Source organism: Microcaecilia unicolor, chromosome 1, assembly GCF_901765095.1.
Source record: "Microcaecilia unicolor chromosome 1, aMicUni1.1, whole genome shotgun sequence".
Lineage (NCBI taxonomy): Eukaryota > Metazoa > Chordata > Amphibia > Gymnophiona > Siphonopidae > Microcaecilia > Microcaecilia unicolor.
In genome coordinates, this window is record NC_044031.1 from 183,006,418 (window position 1) to 183,027,596 (window position 21,179).

The 21,179-nt window shown below is 49.8% G+C and overlaps 1 protein-coding gene across 1 annotated transcript in view; it reads left to right on the forward strand.

Annotated features, from left to right (window-relative positions):
• EP300 (E1A binding protein p300) overlaps nt 1-21,179 on the forward strand; it is a 507,140-nt gene that overhangs the window by 145,617 nt on the left and 340,344 nt on the right. The window contains 2 exon segments of the mRNA XM_030203013.1: nt 7,055-7,168; nt 7,271-7,495. Coding sequence (XP_030058873.1) covers nt 7,055-7,168; nt 7,271-7,495 — 339 coding nt within the window.

The window sequence follows — 21,179 nt, forward strand, 5'->3', positions numbered from 1 at the left end:
CTAGTTCGCCGGTTTGATAAGCTACCTCCGAAGTTGGTTGTGAAATCCCAGTGAGCTGCTCAGCAAGTTGAGTGAAGTGGAGTCCAGCGTCTTCACCACTGCTGCAGTAATCTCCGGGACTAGATCAGCAGCTCCCAGTATTTCCGGGGATGAAGGGGAGGCCGCCATGTTGGTATCAGGCCTCTTACAGTGTTGTCTCTTGGGGAGGTTTAGCAGTCATCGAATAGGAAGAGCGGGTGATATATTTGTCCATGTAAAAAAAGGAAGGAACAACCAGAAAAGTGGAGGGACACTCAGTCCTTATGAGAGTCAAGCGAAAGGAGGAGTGTAGGGTAGGCTGGCTCTTTCCAAACCACAATTGAGACGTATGTACAATTATGGGTCTTTATTGAAAAACGAACAAAAGAGTGAGGTGGAACCAAGGAGGATATCAAGTAGCCTTTATTGGAAACTGCTGAAAAACTACCCAACATCCATGTTTCAGCACAAAGGCCTGCCTTAGGGGTCAAGTACATCTACATGAAAACAAACACGAGCATGTGAAAACATGTTATGACCCGGTAGAAGTGAGCCCCTGTGCCCTGACTGAGCACGGCAGAGATGGAGTGACGCCGCACTTGGTCAGGCAGCCAGACAACCCCTAGCTTCACCTGGGAAGCGACCACCGTTCACCAAGAGTTGAGCTCCCAGCTGCAGGTGGCCACCAGGACTTCTGGAACCGGCGGGGTTGCACAGCCGCTGACCAGGCTGACGGGCAAGCAGACACATCCAATAGCCAAGTAATCCGTAGGGCAAAGAATAGTCAAACCAGTCCAAGGTCTAGGCAGGCAGCAAACAATCGTGGTCAGGAAAACAAGTCGAGGTCTGGTACATAGAAATACAGGAACTGAGGAAAGCCGATGAACAGAACTCCGGCTTGGACTTCTGAGACAAATGAGGCCGAAGCAACGAAGGACTGAAGGCAGGGCCTTAAGTAGTGGAGGAATTAGGCTCAAGCATGTGCAGCTGATTCAAGATGGCTGCCCTCATCAGCAGAGGTGCCTACGTCCAAACATGGGCTTCCTTCCTGACCTTGTTACTCCAAGATGGCTTCCCAGGACCTGATCTATCCAAGATGGCTGCGGCCATTGATCCAACCCAGATGACGGTTGCCAGAAATAGGAAACAGAAACAGACCCTCCTTCCTTCCTGAAGCTAACCAACACCAAGATGGCCAGCTATCTTCGCCGGGTCACGACTTGCCGGCGAATCGGCTGTGCAGGCCTGGCACCAGGTGAGGGACGTAACAAAACAATAAATGAGAAATAGCAAATAAGCAATTTAAGTTAAGTAATAAATATTGAAATAAAATTCACATAAACACAATTTAGATGAACAAACATTACATAAGTGTTTATTTATTTGCTGCATTTGTACCCCATATTTTCCCACCTATTTGCAGGCTCAATGTGGCTTACATTATATTGCAAAAGGTATAATCATAAATAGAGTTCGGGTTTGGTCTAATTTAACATATTACTGTGTAAGAAATTAGTTAAATAGGTCAGTTGAATGATTTATATAACACAAAATAAAACAGGTAAGATATAATGACCAATAGTGACAATATGATTAAAATAATCAAATTAACATATTAGCATTGCTCCATTTACCTCGTAGTCATCTCCCTTCTAAATTTAAAAAAAGTATAATACTGCAGCCCCTTCGGGAGGCGTGGCAGTGGTGGATGCGGCAAATGGGGGGCCAACCACACGTTACAGATCAAATCCCAATCGTAGGCAATCCTGTTTTTGAAGCAGGGATAGATAACCCGACATTTGGCAGATGGCAAGGGCTGGGCATCACAAGATTGGAACACCTATTATTGGACAATGGGGAAATGGTAACATTTGACACTCTTCAAGATAAAGTGGGATCAGCTTGGGGCAATAGATTTGCCTATGCACAGGTCCGACACTATGTGAAATCCCTGAGCCAAGTACCCCTGAGAGGGCGGATGGGGGAGCTGCTAAGGGTTTTTTTTGAGGAGTTGCAGATAGAGAAACAATCTGTATCAGCATTGTATGGGGCACTGGCTAGGCGTAGGTCCCAGAGGCAATATGTTGATCTTAAGCGAAAATGGGAACAAGATCTAGGGACCTCCCTGGCAACATGGGATGTGTCAGCTACCTTGAAGGGCATCCGGGCGTTGGTAACAGATGAGAGGCTGAGGGAGTGTGGTTATAGAGTGGTCCTACGGGGGTATATGTCTAGAACACAACTGGCTCATATGTTGGGGCCGGACAATTCGGGGTGTCCTAAATGCGGAGGGGGTCCCAGCTCGTTATATCACGCATTATGGCAATGCCCCAAGGTGCGCATGTTTTGGCAGAGGGTAAGAGGGTTTTTGATTCGATTGGGGAACAGAGTTCAAGGAACGGAGCGGCAGTTTCTGTTGGATCAACCAAGAGCGTTTGCTCCATTAGGCGCCCCTGCCATAATGTTATGCAGGAAGCTGAGCTTGGTAGCGCGGAAATGCATTATGCAATACTGGGTCTCATCGGAAGGACCAGCTTACTGGCATTGGCGCAATCAGGTGCATCTCCTGGCCTCTTGGGAGGCTAGGGACTCAAAACAATCGCCTAAACATAGAGTGCGCTTTCTACAGATTTGGACACCATACCTGCAAATACTCAGCCCAAGGGGACGTAGTCTGCTTGTCAATGCCTGATAAATAGCAGTATACTGGAGAGTAAGGGTACCATGTAGTAGTAAATTAGTCTAGAGTGGATTCTGCTTGCAAGGGGGAGGAGGTATTGGGTGGGGGGCTGGAGGGGTTGAGTGTGATGTATATGGCTAAAGCCTGGCAGTGCTCTAGAGCTTTAATGTTTAATTTTCTGATATTTTGTGATAAGCACTATCTTATCTAATGAAGTATTCAAGTGTATGATATTAGGAACATGAGTCATTTAAAACCTAATGTTAACATGGGCCAAGGAATTGTTAAGAGGGGAGGGGGGAGAAAAATGGGGACGAAAAGTGTTTGGCGAAGTTGAATATGTTGCAAGAATGCTGTTTTGTATATCAAGCAATGCTATATGCATATTCTACATTACTTTGTATTGTGATAATCGTTAATAAAACAGTTTAAACATAAAATAATCAAATTAGAAGGGATCAGTATTAGTTGGTTTAGATATAGAATGGAATCAAGTCATTAAGGAGGATTTTTATTGTAAGTCTCTTCAAACAGGTGCATCTTCAATAACTTCCGGAAGGCTGTGAAGTCATGTGCTGTTTTTATAGCATTCGGTAGTTTATTCCATGATTTTGTGCAGAGGTATTTGAAGCTAGATGCGTGTAATGATTTGTATTTGAGTCATCTGCAATTGGGGGAGTGGAGGTTTAGGAAGGTACGTGATGAACTTTTGATATTTCGTGCTGGTAAGTCAATTAGGTCTGACATGTATGATGGGCCTTCTCCATGGATGATTTTATGGGTTAAGGTGCAAATTTTGAATGCAATTCGATCTTTTAGTGGAAGCCAGTGTAATTTTTCTCTGAGGGGTTTGGCACTCTCATATTTCGCCTTTCCGAATATGAGTCTAGCTGCAGTGTTTTGGGCAGTCTGGAGTTTAATGGTTTCTTTACATCGTGCAAAAATGGAGTTACAGTAATCCAGATGGCTCAGTACAAGTGATTGCACTAGCTTGCAATTGTGTTCATTTGAATTGTATTATTTCAATATTTATTGCTTAACTTAAATTGATTTGCTATTTCTCTTTTATTGATTGTTTTCACATGTTCATGTTTGTTTTCATTTAGATCTACTTGACCCCTGAGGCAGGCCTTTGTGCCAAAACACGGCCGTGTCGGGTCATTTTTCAACTGTTTCCAATAAAGACTTCTTGATATCCTCCTTGGTTCCACCTCACTCTTTTGTTCGTTTTTCAATAAAGAGCCATAATTGGAGGAGGGGTAGCACTGTATATTAATGAGAACCTTGACTCGGATGGGCTGCAGATATTGTAGGATACAAAACCCCTATTGGACTCTTTGTGAATCGAAATTCCACGTGAAAGGGGGAAAAAATAGTGTTAGGAGTGTACTACCGTCTGCCTGGCCAGGACGAGCAGACGGACGCAGCAATGTCAAAGAAAATTAGGGAAGCGAATAAAATGGGCAATGTAATAATAATAATGGGTGATTTCAATTATCTGGATATAGACTGGGTTAATGTAACATCGGTACACGCCAGGGAGATAAAATTTCTTGATGAAATCAAGGACAGCTTCATGGAACAGCTGGTTCAGGAGCTGACAAGAGAAGGAAAAATACTAGACTTAGTCCTTAGTGGCACTCATGATCTAGTGCGGGGGGTAACGGTGCGAGGGCCACTTGATAACAGTGATCACAATATGATCAGTTTTGAAATTGGCATTGAAGGAAGTGAACTTAGGAAATCAAATTCACTAGTGTTTAACTTTAGAAAAGATGATTACGATAAAATCAGAAAAACGGTGAAAAAAAGACTAAAAGGAGCAGCTCGCAGGGTAAAAAACTTGCATCAGGCGTGGATGCTGTTCAAAAACGCCATCCTAGAGGTACAGGACAAATATATTCTGCGTATTACAAAAAGAGGTAAAAAGACAAAACGTCAGCCAGCATGGCTAAACAGGTAAAGGAAGCAATTAAAGCCAAAAAACAATCCTTCAGAAAATGGAGAAGAGAACCGACTGAAAATAATAAGATAAAACATAAGGAATGCCAAGCCAAATGCAAAGCGGAGATAAGGAGGGCAAAAAAGGACTTAGAAAAAAAGTTAGCGTTAGAAGCGAAAATACATAATAAAAATTTTTTTTAGATACATTAAAAGCAGGAAGCCGGCTAAAGAATCGGTTGGGCCGCTGGACGAAAATGGTGTTAAAGGGGCGATCAGGGAAGAAAAAGCCATAGCGAAGAAATGAATTCTTTGCTTCGGTCTTCACCGAGGAGGATTTGGGAGGGATACTGGTGCCGGAAAGGGTATTTGAAGCAGGCGAGTCGGAGAAACTAAACGAATTCACTGTCAACTTGGAGGATGTAATGGGTCAGTTCTGCAAACTGAAGAGTAGTAAATCACCAGGACCGGATGGTATTCATCCCAGAGTATTAATAGAACTGGAATGAACTTGTAGAGCTACTGTTAGTAATATGCAATCTATTCCTAAAATCAGGTGTGGTACCAGAAGACTGGAGGGTAGCCAATGTTATGCCTATTTTTAAAAAGGGTTCCCGAGAAGAAACCCGGAAATTATAGACCAGGTTCTTGAAGCCTGGATTGGCCGCTGTCAGAGACAGGATGCTGGGCTTGATGGACCCTTGGTCTTTTCCCAGTATGGCGGTGCTTATATGCTTATATATCCTCGGCTCCACCTCATTTTTTTTGTTTGTTACGGTCACATGAGGTTTGCTCCTCCTTTTCGCTTGTTTATTGAAAAACACCAAGGGGCTCATTTTCAAAGCACTTAGACTTACAAAGCCCCATAGTAACCTATGGAACTTTGTGGCTTTGTAAGTCTAAGTGCTTTGAAAATAGGCCTCCATGTGACTCGACAGCTGGTGTTTTTTGGCACCAAAGCACCTCCCTCTGGAGTCTCATCTATATATATAAAACTCACCCTCAACGTTCTATTGGCTGTTGACGTCACTGAAGCCAAGGTTCGTATGTTCGAAGCTCTAAAGCCTCGAAAATCACAGTCTCTGGGCCCCGCCCTCGCGTCAAACGTTATGACGTTGAGGGTGGAGGCGGAGCAATTCACCGCCCTCGCGTCAAACGTTATGATGTTGAGGGCGGAGCAATTCACCCACATCGACGACGGGTGGGGAGGGGGCCACAGGAAAGCTTTGCTAGCGCCCGTTTCATTGGCTGCAGAAACGGGCCTTTTTTTACTAGTAGTGTAATGAAATGAAGATCTAATACAAAATGAAATGAAAAGCCATTGTTTTGAGGCTCTAAAGCAAAGCAAATGTCGTAGTCAAAAAATCAAAGAATATACTTCCAACGACCAGTGGAGTATTCTGAATGGAGTGTCAAAAACCACAGCAGCTATGTCAAGTCACTTGGTGTTTTTCAGTAAAGACTCATAATTGTACATACGTCTCCCTTGTGATTTGGAAAGAGCCAGCCTACCCTACTCTTTTTTTCGCTCCAGCCTCTTACGGTAAAATCGACCCAAAAGAACGCTGTTGAGGTACTGATTTTGAGGGATAGAGAGGGCCCCCAAGCAGCTCAATAGAAGTATGTCTGGAGCTGCTCTTAGCATCACGTGAGCTCCTATCTGTAATAGTTTAACTCATACAGGAAGAATGCACTTAAGAATAATCTGAAATGTGGTGTTTAAAATAGGATCTTTGAATTTTATTGTATGACATACACGTGGCCTTTTCTTGAGTGTAGAGAATGGAAATGTACAACCTACAAAGGGGAAGTGAATGGGTTTAAGTTGATAACTGATAACTTAAAACTTGGAAGTTGCAAACTGTTGTACATTGATAATTCTAGTGTTTGGTTTGCATGTATAGTTTGTTTCCACAAAAAATAACAATAGATTTTTTTCTTATAGAAAGCCATTACTGTTATGGTCCCAGACTAGCACTTTTAAATGTAATAGGAATAGTGTGGTGTGAACAGAGAGCAAACGGATTTGTTTCTTTCTTTTTTTTTTTTTTTTTTTTTAAGAAATATCAGTTTTATCTTAAACTGGGGCTTCCCAAACCTGTTCTGGGGATCTAAGTAGTAGTGTTTTTAAGATATCCACAGTATCATGGAATAAATATATTTGCATTGGGAATCTATTATATACGAACTCATACGTATTCTATTTAAATATCCAGAAAACCCAACTGGCTATGGAATCCCAGGACAACTATGGGAAGTAATGTCTTGCACAGAGTGAGTGATTGACCCATCTGCTGTGTTACTGCCAATTATGGTTCTTTTTCCAGGCAATCACAAAAAGTATGTTTACTCTAGCAGGGTAGATGTATATCTTGCTGTTAAGATGAAATAGTTTGTGTCTGTCTTTCTTTGTAGTTGCCCACTGCGCTTCTTCACGGCAGATCATTTCACACTGGAAGAATTGCACACGACATGACTGCCCTGTGTGCCTGCCACTCAAGAATGCTGGTGATAAACGCAATCAACAATGTAAGTAAACCAAAAACTGTGTAGTGGCTGGGGGGAAAATACAGTACCTTACTAGTGTTGATGGCAGTTTTTTTTCCTCCTTTTCCTTGTTTCTGTCTACAGCATTGTTAGGTGGCACGGCAGTAGGTCTTGGCAGCACAGGCTCTGTTGGGGTTGGACAGCAGAACACCTCTAGCATAAACACTACTAGCCAAATTGATCCCAGTTCCATCGAGAGGGCATATGCAGCGCTTGGACTGACCTACCAAGGGACTCAAGCCCAGGCACCAGTGAAGAATCCACAGCCAGGGCAGTCTCCTCAGAGTCTGCGCTCCATAAACCCCATGGGTAAGTCAGGACTGCTTTATAAGCCTTGTCTGAACACACATATATTGAGGTATGGGGCTGGAGAGCAAAATATCTTTACTCTGTGTATGGCAACTGTTTGCTTCTGTATCCTGTGCATTCTTTTTTTCAATGGTGACATTGCAGAAATGACTGAGGATGAAATACCAGGTTTTTTTTGTTTTGTGTGTGTTTGTTTTAAATCTGTATTAACCATAAGAATGTAAAACACTGAGAGGGGACCTGAATTTGATTTTAAATTATACTGGCACCCTATGACAAATGTTTACCAGTGTAAAACACTGTTTTTGATATGAGTACTTTAATGACAAGGTCTTTGCTGGAATGCAGGAGAGCTTGTTGGCTTCAGAGCCTAGCAATGAATTCTGTTGCAAACTGGAGCTATGTTTCATCTTAGTATCGTCTCTTTTTAGTTTCTCTGATATGAAACAGAGCTGCTGTCCAGTGTTAGGTTCTATGTCTCTTACTCTTTAACCCTCTTTTTTTTTGGTGGGGTGGGGGGAGGCAAAACATATTCTTCATACTGCTGCACGCTTACTGATGATTAACTCTTTCTTCCTGTGTTGAGAGTGCGCTTAACGAGCAGTACTTGCAGGTGTTGCTTGTATTTTGAAGGATTTCTTATAAGGGTTTCACTAAATGTTTAAGCAAGCACAGTCCTATTGGAGATTTATCCTGGGGAATTGATGTTTAGTGTTTAATTGGTACTTGATATACCGCCTTTCCAAAAAGGTCAAGCGGTTTCCAAATGACAATAAAAAATATAGACAGGAAAGACACGTTCAACAAGAATCTGTCATCTAATATAATAAAACGCACCCTCAACGTTCTGAGGACAACGTTCTGAAATCACTCAGGCTCCCAGAACGGTTCGTAAGTTCGTGGTGGTGAAGCCACTGAACGACTTGCTGCCCCGCCCTCGCGTCAAACGTCATGACGTCGAGGGCGGAAAACCAACAGAAAAATGAAAGAAGGGACCGCATCAAGGAAGGGGGAGGAGTCCGCGTGTTTCCCTACTCCTCCCCCTGCCAAGGAAACGCTGGCTACCAACCTAGAAAACCACCCAAAAGCTACATAGATAAAATGGAGCCCCGCCAGAGAATGACCGAGGTCCAACACCCCCCCGCCCCACTCGCGCAACGCCCCCCCCCCCCCCCAAAAACAACCAACAAACCTCAACAGAAGAAAAGAAATCCCACAAAAAACAGGAGGTGCAACCCCCCCCCCCCCCCTCAAAGCCACCCACCGTCGCGTACCTTTGCTGGCGGGGGACACGAAACCCCGCCAGCATAAGTCCTGTCTTCAGACTCCGGCGTGATCTTCAGCATTACTAGCCTCTGCAGGCAGGGCTTCTGTGCGTCTGACGTCATGCACGTACAGGACGTCAGACGCACATAACCTCGCCCAGCAGAGGCTAGCAATGCTGAAGAGCACGCCAGAGTCTGAAGACAGGACTTATGCTGGCGGGGTTTCGTGTCCCCCGCCAGCAACACTACGCAACGGTGGGTGGGATGGCAGCGGGACTATCGTGCTGGGTGGGATGGCGGCGGCGGGGGGGAACATCGCGCGGAGGAGGCAGTGAAGGCAAAAAAACAAACCCCTGCAATCTAGCAGCGCTTCCTTCACTCATCTTCAAAGCACCGCTTCCAGAAACCCCTGCCCCCACAAACTCACTCACTCACTCATCTGGCAGCGCTACCAGACCCCCCCCCCCCCACACCACAACACACCCCCCACAACCCTCCAACACACACACTCTCTCTCTCTAAAAATCTCATCTGCCAGCGCATCCTGAACCCCCCTCACACACACATACACTCTGTCTCATATGGCAGCGCTTCCAGAAACCACGTACACACACACACATATACACACACACACACACACTCACTCTCATCTGGCAGCGCTTCCTAAAACCCCTGCCACACCCACACACAGTCACTCACTAATCTGGCAGCTGTTGCTGAACCCCCCCCCCCACACACACACACACACTCACTCACTCTCATTTAGCCACACTTCCTGAACCACCCCCCCCCCCCCCACACACACACACACACACACACACACTCGCTCTCATCTGGCAGCGCTTCCTAAAACCCCTGCCACACAGTCACTCACTAATCTGGCAGCTGTTCCTGAACCCCCCCCCCTCACACACACTCACTCACTCTCATTTAGCCACACTTCCTGAACCACCCCACCACCAACACACACACACACTCACTCTCATCTGGCAGCGCTTCCTAAAACCCCTGCCACACAGTCACTCACTAATCTGGCAGCTGTTCCTGAACCCCCCCCCCCCTCACACACACTCACTCACTCTCATTTAGCCACACTTCCTGAACCACCCCACCACCAACACACACACACACACACACACACTCTCTCTCTCATCTGGCAGCGCTACCTGAACCCCCCCCCCCCCCCCCCCCCCACACACACAAACTCACTCTCATCTGCAAACGCTTGATAAACCACCCCCCACACTCATCTGGCAGCGCTTCCAGACCCCCCACACACCCCTCTTCTTCCAAACTGAACCACCCAACACACCCCCCACACCCCTCCAACATACACACTCTCACAAAATCTCATCTGCCAACGCTTCCTGAACCCCCCCTCCACGCACCCCACCCCCACACAATCACTCTGTCTCATCTGGCATTGCTTCCTGAAACCCCTGCCACCCCCCCCCCCCCCCACACAGTCACTCACTAATCTGGCAGCCGTACCTGAACCCCCCCCCCCAACACACACACACACACACTTACTCACTCTCATTTAGCCCCGCTTCCTGAACCCCCCCCCCCCCCCCCCTACACACACACTCACTCACTCTCTCATCTGCCAGTGCTTCCTGAACACACGCCACAAACACTCACTATCATCTGGCAAAACTTGAAAACCCGGCCCCCCCACACACACACACACTCACTCATCTGGCAGCGCTTCCTGAACCACCCACACCCCTCTTTTTCCAAGCTGAACGCCCCCAACACACCCCCCACACCCCCAAAACACACACACCCACACTCTCATCTGGCAGCGCTACCTGAACCCCCCCCACCCCCCCCCCCCCCCCCCCCCACACACACACACACTCACTCTCTCTCAACTGGCAGCGCTTCATGAAACCCCATACACACACACTCACTCTCTCTCTCATCTGGCAGCGCTTCCTGTACCCCCTGCCCCCCACCCCACACACACACTCCCTCACTCTGTCATCTGCCATTGCTTCCTGAACCCCCCCCCCCCCCCCACACACACACACACTCACTCTCTCACTTTCATCTGGCAGCGCATCCTGAATCCCCCACACCCCTCTTCTTCCAAGCTGAACCCCTCCAACACATCCCCCCCACCCCACACACACACTCTCTCTCTCTCTTCCTCTCCTCCAGCACACCAATTGCTTAGGTGCAGTGGCAGCAATCTCAGACACCAGAGAAAGAGGGGGGCCTGACACCATAGAGAGAGAGGGAGGGAGGTATCTCTGTCACACACACACACTCTCTCTCTCTCTCACACACACTCTCTCTCTCCCACAGACAATGTGTTTCTGTCTCTCACTCTCATACACTCTATGTCTCACAGTGTATCACATTCACTCTCTATGTGTCACACAGTCACTTACATACTCGCTTGGTCTCATACACTCAGTCTCACAGACAATCTGTGCCTCACACACACTCTCATTCTCGCACACACTGTATCTGTGTGAAACACACTCTCTCTCTCTCTATCACACTATGTCTCCCATACGCAATTGCACACACTCTCATTCTCACACACACACTCTCACACAGACACACTCACACCCAGACTCACTCTCTCTCTCACACACACACACACACTTGCACTTTCACTCTCTCTATCACACACAGTCACTCTCGCATACACTCTCCAAAACATGCACATTATGAGGAAAACCTTGCTAGCGCCCGTTTCATATGTGTCAGAAACGGGCCTTTTTTACTAGTACTATATAAAACAAAATACTTGCCATCTAAACAAGCTGAACCTATACTATTTCACAGAGAACAGCGGCAAATGCTGAACCCGAAGGATCGTTAAAATCTAAGTTGAAAAAGTGGGTTTTTAATAGTTTTAAAAAATAAAAATGACAGTTCAGATCTTAGGTGTATGGGTAAATTATTCTATAGCAAAGGGAATAAAAAATAAAAAGCTGCTGTCCTGGTGGATTCATGACGTGCAGCCTTGGGTGAAGGCAAAACCAGGCGATTAGAATCTGTCTGAAGCATCCGAGCTGGGGTGTACAGAATAATTATTGAAGATAAATAAGGGGTTCTCCGAGGACAAGCAGGCTGCTTGTTCTCACTGATGGGTGACGTCCACGGCAGCCCCTCCAATCGGAATCTTCACTAGCAAAGTCCTTTGCTAGCCCTCGCGCGCCCGCGCGCACCGCGCACGCGCGGCCGTCTTCTCGCCCGAAACCGGCTCGAGCCGGCCAGTCTTCTTTTGTCCGCACTCGGTACGGTCGTGTTTTCGCCGTGTCGAGCCCCGGAAAGTCGACCTCGCGCGTCCAAATTCTGTTTGAGCGTGTTTTTTTCCTTCGGGAAAGCTTTGTTAGTCGGGAAGTGCTCCGGAAACCCTCCGACCGGGTTTCGTGTCAATCCTCCCCGTACTTCCAGCTTTTTGCCCCGGTAAGTTTTCTTTCGTCGTCGGGGTAGGCCTCTTTTCGGCCTCGGTCGAGATTTTTCTCCCTCTAAATTTTTGGTGCTTCAATTTTCGCCATTTCGGCTTTTGATTTCGCCGGCGTGATTTTTCCGCCCATGACATCGAAGCCTTCCAGCGGCTTCAAGAAGTGCACCCAGTGCGCCCGGGTTATCTCGCTCACTGATCGACACTCGTCGTGTCTTCAGTGTCTGGGGGCCGAGCACCGCCCTCAGAACTGTAGTCTGTGTTCCCTTCTTCAAAGGCGGACTCAGGTAGCGAGACTAGCCCAGTGGAACGTGTTGTTCTCGGGCTCTTCGTCGGCATCGGCACCGGGATCTTCGAGTGCATCGACGTCGTCAGCGTCCAGACCATCTTCCTCGGCCGCCCCTGCATCGAGTGCATCGAGGCATCGGGCCTCTGCATCGGCGCCGAGACATCGGATAGCTGCATCGACGTCGGTGGTACCAGGACCTCGTCTGCTGATGTCGTCGGACGGTGGTGCATCGGGTGGAGTGCAGGTGAGGGCTGTCCATTCCCCTGCTGGTGGCGGTGAGCCCTCGGGTGGGTCTCCTCCTACCCTGAGGGCTCCTGCGGTACAGCCCCCCCGAGATCGACCTTCTTCAGTCTCGGCCCCGAGGAAGCGACGGATGGATTCGACGTCCTCCTCGTCGGTGCCGGGGAGCTCCGGTGACATGCTTCGGAAGAAATCGAAGAAGCATCGACACCGGTCTCCTCCCCATGTCGGCACCGAGAGCTCTGGGTCGCCGAGGGATTCGGCACCCAGCAGGCATCGGCACCGAGAGGACCGCTCACCCTCTGTTCAGGAGGTGTCGATGCGCTCCGCTCTGGACAGCCCGGTACAGCCTCCACGCCCGGAACAGGTACTGACGTCGACGCCTGCATCGACCTCACAGCCTTTCTCTACAGCCGCTCTAAACGAGAGCCTCCGGGCCGTTCTCCCAGAGATTCTGGGAGAGCTGTTGCGCCCTACCCCTCCGGTACCGGCGGTGCTTGCGCCTCCGGTACCGTCGAGCGTGGCGCCGGCTGGCCCATCGCCCAGGTTGAGGTCCCCGACGTCGGTACTGCGTGCGGTACCGACCGCGGCCACCTCCCAGGAAGGCTCCCCGACTACGTCGGCGGAGGGAGCTTCGCCGATGCGGGCGAGGGAGTCTACCTCTCGACGCCCCCATCGTGGACGTGGCTCCACTGAGTCGAGCAGGGCGAGGTTGCAGACACAGGTTCGTGAACTTGTGTCTGACACCGAGGGTGAGGCCTCGTGGGAGGAAGAGGAAGATCCTCGATATTTCTCTGACGAGGAGTCTGAGGGTCTTCCTTCTGATCCCACTCCCTCTCCTGAAAGACAGCTTTCTCCTCCCGAGAGTCTGTCTTTTGCTTCCTTTGTCCGGGAGATGTCTACGGCCATCCCCTTCCCGGTGGTTGTGGAGGACGAGCCCAGGGCTGAAATGTTTGAGCTCCTGGACTATCCTTCTCCACCTAAGGAAGCGTCCACTGTTCCCTTGCACCATGTCCTGAAAAAGACATTGCTTGCGAACTGGACCAAGCCATTAAGTAATCCCCACATTCCCAAGAAGATCGAGTCCCAGTACCGGATCCATGGGGACCCAGAGCTGATGCGCACTCAGTTGCCTCACGACTCTGGAGTTGTGGATTTGGCCCTAAAGAAGGCTAAGAGTTCTAGGGAACATGCTTCGGCGCCCCCGGGCAAGGACGCTAGAACCTTAGACTCCTTTGGGAGGAAGGCCTACCATTCCTCTATGCTCGTGTCCAAGATCCAGTCTTACCAGCTCTACACGAGCATGCACATGCGGAACAATGTGCGGCAGTTGGCGGGCTTGGTTGATGCTCTTCCCCCTGAGCAAGCCAAGCCTTTTCAGGAGGTGGTCAGGCAGCTGAAGGCGTGCAGAAAATTCCTGGCCAGAGGAGTTTATGACACTTTTGATGTTGCGTCCAGGGCCGCTGCTCAAGGTGTGGTGATGCGCAGGCTCTCATGGCTGCGCGCCGCCGACCTGGAGAATAGAATCCAGCAGCGGATTGCGGACTCGCCTTGCCGTGCGGACAACATTTTTGGCGAAAAAGTCGAACAGGTGGTAGAGTCTCTCCACCAGCGGGACACCGCATTCGACAAATTCGCCCGCCGGCAGCCTTCAGCTTCTACCTCTACAGGTAGACGATTTTTCGGGGGAAGGAAGACTGTTTCCTACTCTTCTGGCAAGCGTAGGTACAATCCTCCTTCCCGACAGCCTGCGGCCCAGGCTAAGCCCCAGCGCGCTCGCTCTCGTCAGCAGCGTGCGACTCAGCAAGGCCCCGCGGCTCCCCAGCAAAAGCAAGGGGCGAGCTTTTGACTGGCTCCAGCAGAGCATAGCCGACATCCAAGTGTCCGTGCCGGGCGACCTGCCAGTCGGAGGGAGGTTGAAAGCTTTTCACCAAAGGTGGCCTCTCATAACCTCCGATCAGTGGGTTCTGCAAATAGTCCGGCAAGGATACACCCTCAATTTGGCATCAAACCCTCCAAATTGTCCACCGGGAGCTCAGTCTTGCAGCTTCCAGCACAAGAGGGTACTTGCAGAGGAACTCTCCGCCCTTCTCAGCGCCAATGCGGTCGAGCCCGTGCCATCCGGGCAAGAAGGGCTGGGATTCTATTCCAGGTACTTCCTTGTGGAAAAGAAAACAGGGGGGATGCGTCCCATCCTAGACCTAAGGGCCCTGAACAAATATCTCGTAAAAGAAAAGTTCAGGATGCTTTCCCTGGGCACCCTTCTCCCCATGATTCAGCAAAACGATTGGCTATGCTCTCTGGACTTGAAGGATGCCTATACACACATCCCGATACTGCCAGCTCACAGACAGTATCTGCGATTTCAGTTGGGCACCCGCCACTTCCAGTACTGTGTGCTACCCTTTGGGCTCGCCTCTGCGCCCAGGGTGTTCACAAAGTGCCTAGCTGTGGTAGCAGCGGCACTTCGCAGGCTGGGAGTGCACGTGTTCCCATATCTCGACGATTGGCTGGTGAAGAACACATCCGAGGCAGGAGCCCTGCAGTCCATGCAGATGACTATTCGCCTTCTGGAGCTACTGGGGTTTGTGATAAATTACCCAAAGTCCCATCTTCTTCCAGTGCAGAACCTCGAATTCATAGGAGCCCTGCTGGATTCTCGGACGGCTCGCGCCTATCTCCCAGAGACGAGAGCCAACAACTTGTTGTCCCTCGTCTCCCGGGTGCGGGCGTCCCAGCAGATCACAGCTCGGCAGATGTTGAGATTGCTGGGCCACATGGCCTCCACAGTTCATGTGACTCCCATGGCCCGCCTTCACATGAGATCTGCTCAATGGACCCTAGCCTCCCAGTGGTATCAGGCCGCTGGGGGACTAGAGGACGTGATCCACCTGTCCACGAGTTTTCTCGAATCCCTGTATTGGTGGACGATTTGGACCAATTTGACTCTGGGACGTCCCTTCCAAATTCCTCAGCCACAAAAAGTGCTGACCACGGATGCGTCTCTCCTGGGATGGGGAGCTCATGTCGATGGGCTTCACACCCAAGGAAGCTGGTCCCTCCAAGAACGCGATCTACAGATCAATCTTCTGGAGTTACGAGCGATCTGGAACGCTCTGAAGGCTTTCAGAGATCGGCTGTCCCACCAAATTATCCAAATTCAGACAGACAACCAGGTTGCCATGTATTATGTAAACAAGCAGGGGGGCACCGGATCTCGCCCCCTGTGTCAGGAAGCCGTCAGCATGTGGACCTGGGCTCGCCGGAACGGCATGGTGCTCCAAGCCACATATCTGGCAGGCGTAAACAACAGTCTGGCCGACAGACTGAGCAGGATTATGCAACCTCACGAGTGGTCGCTCAATTCCAAAGTGGTGCGCCAGATCTTCCAAGCGTGGGGCACCCCCTTGGTGGATCTCTTCGCATCTCGAGTGAACCACAAAGTCCCTCAGTTCTGTTCCAGGCTTCAGGCCCACGGCAGACTGGCATCGGATGCCTTCCTCCTGGACTGGGGGGAGGGTCTGCTGTATGCTTATCCTCCCATTCCTCTGGTGGGGAAGACTTTGTTGAAACTCAAGCAAGACCGAGGCACCATGATCCTGATTGCTCCTTTTTGGCCGCGTCAGATCTGGTTCCCTCTTCTTCTGGAGTTATCCTCCGAAGAACCGTGGAGATTGGAGTGTTTTCCGACCCTCATCACGCAGGACGAAGGGGCTCTTCTGCATCCCAACCTCCAGTCTCTGGCTCTCACGGCCTGGATGTTGAGGGCGTAGATTTTGCCTCTTTGGGTCTGCCAGAGGGTGTCTCCCGCATCTTGCTTGCTTCCAGGAAAGACTCCACTAAGAGAAGTTACTTCTTTCATTGGCGGAGGTTTGCCGTCTGGTGTGACAGCAAGGCCCTAGATCCTCGCTCTTGTCCTACACAGACCCTGCTTGAATACCTTCTGCACTTGTCTGAGTCTGGTCTCAAGACCAACTCTGTAAGAGTTCATCTTAGTGCAATCAGTGCATACCATTACCATGTGGAAGGTAAGCCGATCTCAGGACAGCCTTTAGTTGTTCGCTTCATGAGAGGTTTGCTTTTGTCAAAGCCCCCTGTCAAGCCTCCTACAGTGTCATGGGATCTCAATGTCGTTCTCACCCAGCTGATGAAACCTCCTTTTGAGCCACTGAATTCCTGCCATCCGAAGTACTTGACCTGGAAGGTCATTTTCTTGGTGGCAGTTACTTCAGCTCGTAGAGTCAGTGAGCTTCAGGCCCTGGTAGCCCAGGCCCCTTACACCAAATTTCATCACAACAGAGTAGTCCTCCGCACTCACCCTAAGTTCCTGCCAAAGGTCGTGTCGGAGTTCCATCTGAACCAGTCAATTGTCTTGCCAACATTCTTTCCCCGTCCTCATTCCTGCCCTGCTGAACGTCAGCTGCACACATTGGACTGCAAGAGAGCATTGGCCTTCTACCTGGAGCGGACACAGCCCCACAGACAGTCCGCCCAATTGTTTGTTTCTTTTGACCCCAATAGGAGGGGAGTGGCTGTAGGGAAACGCACCATATCCAATTGGCTAGCAGATTGCATTTCCTTCACTTACGCCCAGGCGGGGCTGGCTCTTGAGGGTCATGTCACGGCTCATAATGTTAGAGCCATGGCTGCGTCGGTAGCCCACTTGAAGTCAGCCTCCATTGAAGAAATTTGCAAAGCTGCGACGTGGGCTTCTGTCCACACATTCACATCCCATTACTGCCTGCAGCAGGATACCCGACGCGACAGTCGGTTCGGGCAGTCAGTTCTTCAGAACCTGTTTGGGCTTTAGGATCCAACTCCACCCCCCGAGGGCCCTGTTTGTTCTGTTCCAGGCTACACTCTCAGTTAGTTGGTAAATTTTTTAGGTCAATCTAAGTTATGTCCTCGCCGTTGCGAGGCCCAATTGACCATGGTTGTTGTTTTGAGTGAGCCTGGGGGCTAGGGATACCCCATCAGTGAGAACAAGCAGCCTGCTTGTCCTCGGAGAAAGCGAATGCTACATACCTGTAGAAGGTATTCTCCGAGGACAGCAGGCTGATTGTTCTCACAAACCCGCCCGCCTCCCCTTTGGAGTTGTGTCTTCCCTTAAAAGTATTGTCTTGCTACATACGGGACTGGCCGGCTCGAGCCGGTTTCGGGCGGGAAGACGGCCGCGCATGCGCGGTGCGCGCGGGCGCGCGAGGGCTAGCAAAGGACTTTGCTAGTGAAGATTCCGATTGGAGGGGCTGCCGTGGACGTCACCCATCAGTGAGAACAATCAGCCTGCTGTCCTCGGAGAATACCTTCTACAGGTATGTAGCATTCGCTGTCTAGCTGTATGCAAAATCTTATGAATAAGGACAAAAATTTTCATGTTTAAAAACTGTAAGAAAATCGGTGCAAAACCAGTTCCCTTTCTCTGCCTTTCACCATACTGTCACACAAGTTTTGTGATAGTGCTCAGGTCCAACTAGATGGATTCTTCAGGACCTTCTGGAAAGACAAAAGCCCTTTCACTGTCCATAAAGAATAGTCCCCATGTTGCAGTATTTATGTTGCTTCCCTTGGTTCTGTTTCCCTGCAGAGACCAGTGGGCATGTTTTTCACTGCTGTGACCAGAAACAATTGCTGAAGAGAATTTCCTTAATTTAGCCATAAAACCACCTAGTTACTTTTGGCACTTCTAAATTTGTCCCCATTTAACTGGCTTACATTTTCTTTTCTATAGTTGTCAGTTGTCTGCCTGGTCAGATTAATTCTCATCAAACCATCCACTTATAGGATAACATTCCATCCTTTGATCGTGTCATATTTTTCTTCACAGTGTCTAAGAGCAAGGCCAGCAGCTTTAAGTACTGTCCCAAGTACAAACAGATTCTTTTCATCCACCAGATCAATCCAAATGCATTGGACTATGTCCCTCAGCCAGTAATTGGAGACAAACTTAAGAGCAGAGAGTAGATGTAGATGGGCATTTTGTGCAGTGGAAGACGGAACCAGTGAAGAAACTCCTGGGCCCAATTAGAGGAATGGTAATCTGTTTTAGCCTGTGCCCTCGAAGGGGAGATCAAGTTCCACCAAAGGGGCCATACTGGGTCATACCTGAAAGAATCTAGGTCGCTGTCCACTTCAGGCAGAGTTCTTTGGTCACGGAGCAATGTTCTCCCTGCTTTTTTCTTCTCCTCCCCCACCTTACCATTCCCTCCATTGGCTGCAATTCCCCTACCTTGGGCGGTGCTAGGTTGATGCTGGGGTCAGTCCTGGTGATGCTGGGTCTCTACCCTATTTGCCTGCCCTCCTTTGCTCAGGGCCAGAGATAGATCGGAGGTACACTTTGGAGGGCTGGTGTGCTACTAGTGCTTCTAGTAAAAGAAAAATAAAAAAAAATGATCCCCATTAGATGGCCGTGCAGGCTGGGCCGCTTGGCTCTTCCGGCAGTTTGTCTAGGTTCCTTGGGGGCTCTCAGCTTTACTGGAAGTTCGGGCTGCGGGGCTCCTGGGTTGGCCCCATGCCTCCCTCTTGGGGCCACTGCAGGTGCTGATGCCTTCTCATGCGCTGTCTCTGTACTTTTTCTCTTGGGCTGCGATAGTCACCCCAGGGTCTCTGCCTCTTGTGGTCTTGTCCCTTTTGTGGTCTTCTCCTTAGTTGTGACACTTCTAAGGGCTGAGTGGAGCTTCAGAGGTACTTTTGCTTCGTTGTGGTGGTCTCTGGCCACAGACCTCTCCTACACATTGGGGTGGAGGCTGTAACTTCTTTTATAGGGACGTTCTTTTCCTGTGTGTGTCTACTGCAACAGCCACTTCTATTCTGCAGGGCAAACTTCTCTGTTGCACCGCTGGGACGGTTTTCTTTTGAGGGCCTCGATAACTTCAGCTGTCTTCTGAGGGGTGGCAGTCACCTCCTGGATCTCTCTGGCACGGTAGTCTCTTTTCTTTGCAGTGATAGACGCCTTCTTGATTTCACAGTTGTGGCGGTCTCATCCCTTAGAGGTTGTGGGCGTCTCCTGGGCTTTGCAGCTTCCTATTTGTGGAGTTGGACACCTCTGGGGCACTGTGGCTGTGGCAGTGTCTTCGTTGCCGAGTGGCGAACATCTCCTGGACCTCTCAGCCGCAGCAGTCTCTTTATGGAGTGGCAGACTCCTCCCGGGCTTCACAGCTATGGCAGTCTCCTCTTTGAAGTTCCAGATGTCTCTGGGGCTCCACAGCTTTGGCTGTTTCTTCTTTTGGTGGTGGTGGTCGCCTCCTGGTCATCTCAGCTGCGGCATTCTCCCCTTTTCAGGATTGCAGGTGCCTCTAGCCTTCTCAGTTAAGGCAGTTACCTCTCTTGGGAGACGTGATCACCTCCTGGTCTTCTGGCTGTGTCGGTCTCCACACTTTGGTGTTTGCAGTTACCTCCTCGGCCTAAACATTAAGGTGGTCTTCTCTCTTCAGGGTGGTAATAGCCTTTGGGCTTCTCAGTTGCAGTAGCTTCCTCTCTTCAGATTTCTTGATGCCTCCTGGGCTGTCCAGCTATGGCGGGCCTCTCTCGTCGGACTTGCAATCTGCTCTGGTAATCCTTAGCTCGGCAGTATCCCTTCTTGGAGTTCAATGGTTTTCTCCACCAGGGGTTGCCTCTTGAGGGCTGCACAAAGCTCTGGGGGTCCTTGCCATTCGCGGCCTCCTTTTCAGAGTTGCGGTCCCTGCTCTGGGGAATGGAGATCCCAGCTTCCGTGATCATTGTATTCAGCATTGATGCTATGGGTGGTAGTTCCTCTCCTACAGGCTACCCAGCTTCCGTGATCATTGTATTCAGCATTGATGCTATGGGTGGTAGTTCCTCTCCTACAGGCTACCCAGCTGTGTGCAGTCAGCTCCAGTAGTTTGCAGTGGTCTGCTCTCTGCGGAGTGGCGGACTTTGAGCGGCTGGAAGTTGTCATCTTCAGCAGTTTTTGGACTTGAGCTCTCCTCGGGAGTGGCTGGCTCGTGCTGCAGCGACACCCGGCTTGTTGGGCTTCTGTCAACACTCAGGGGCAGCATGTTGCCTCACGGTTCTGCAGCTAATGCTCTTGGTGAGGTGGATCTGTTTGATGCTTGGTGTGGTTCTTCCTAGACTTTGGGAGTCTGTGCTGAACCTAATGTCTGTGCCGGGGACATGGCTCCCGGGGAGAGGATGGATCTGCGTCCATGGTAGTTCTCTCTTCTCAGTGTCTCAAAATGACTAGCCATGTGCCTGAGGGATACCCCTGTGGCCACTTAGAAAGTCTGTGCCCAGCACAGCTCAGGTCTGCCTGCACCTGCCACTTGTGCTCTATACTAGCACCCTCCTTCCACTGACTGGGTCCCAACTGCCTCTGGGTGAGTCTTCCGCTCTCAAATTATCCACAGTGATTTCTAGGTTACTGGGGCCACACTCTCAGTGGTCCCACAGTTCCTAGAAAGCACTCACAGACCCAACACACAAACTACTAGATTCTTAGTCATTCAAGAC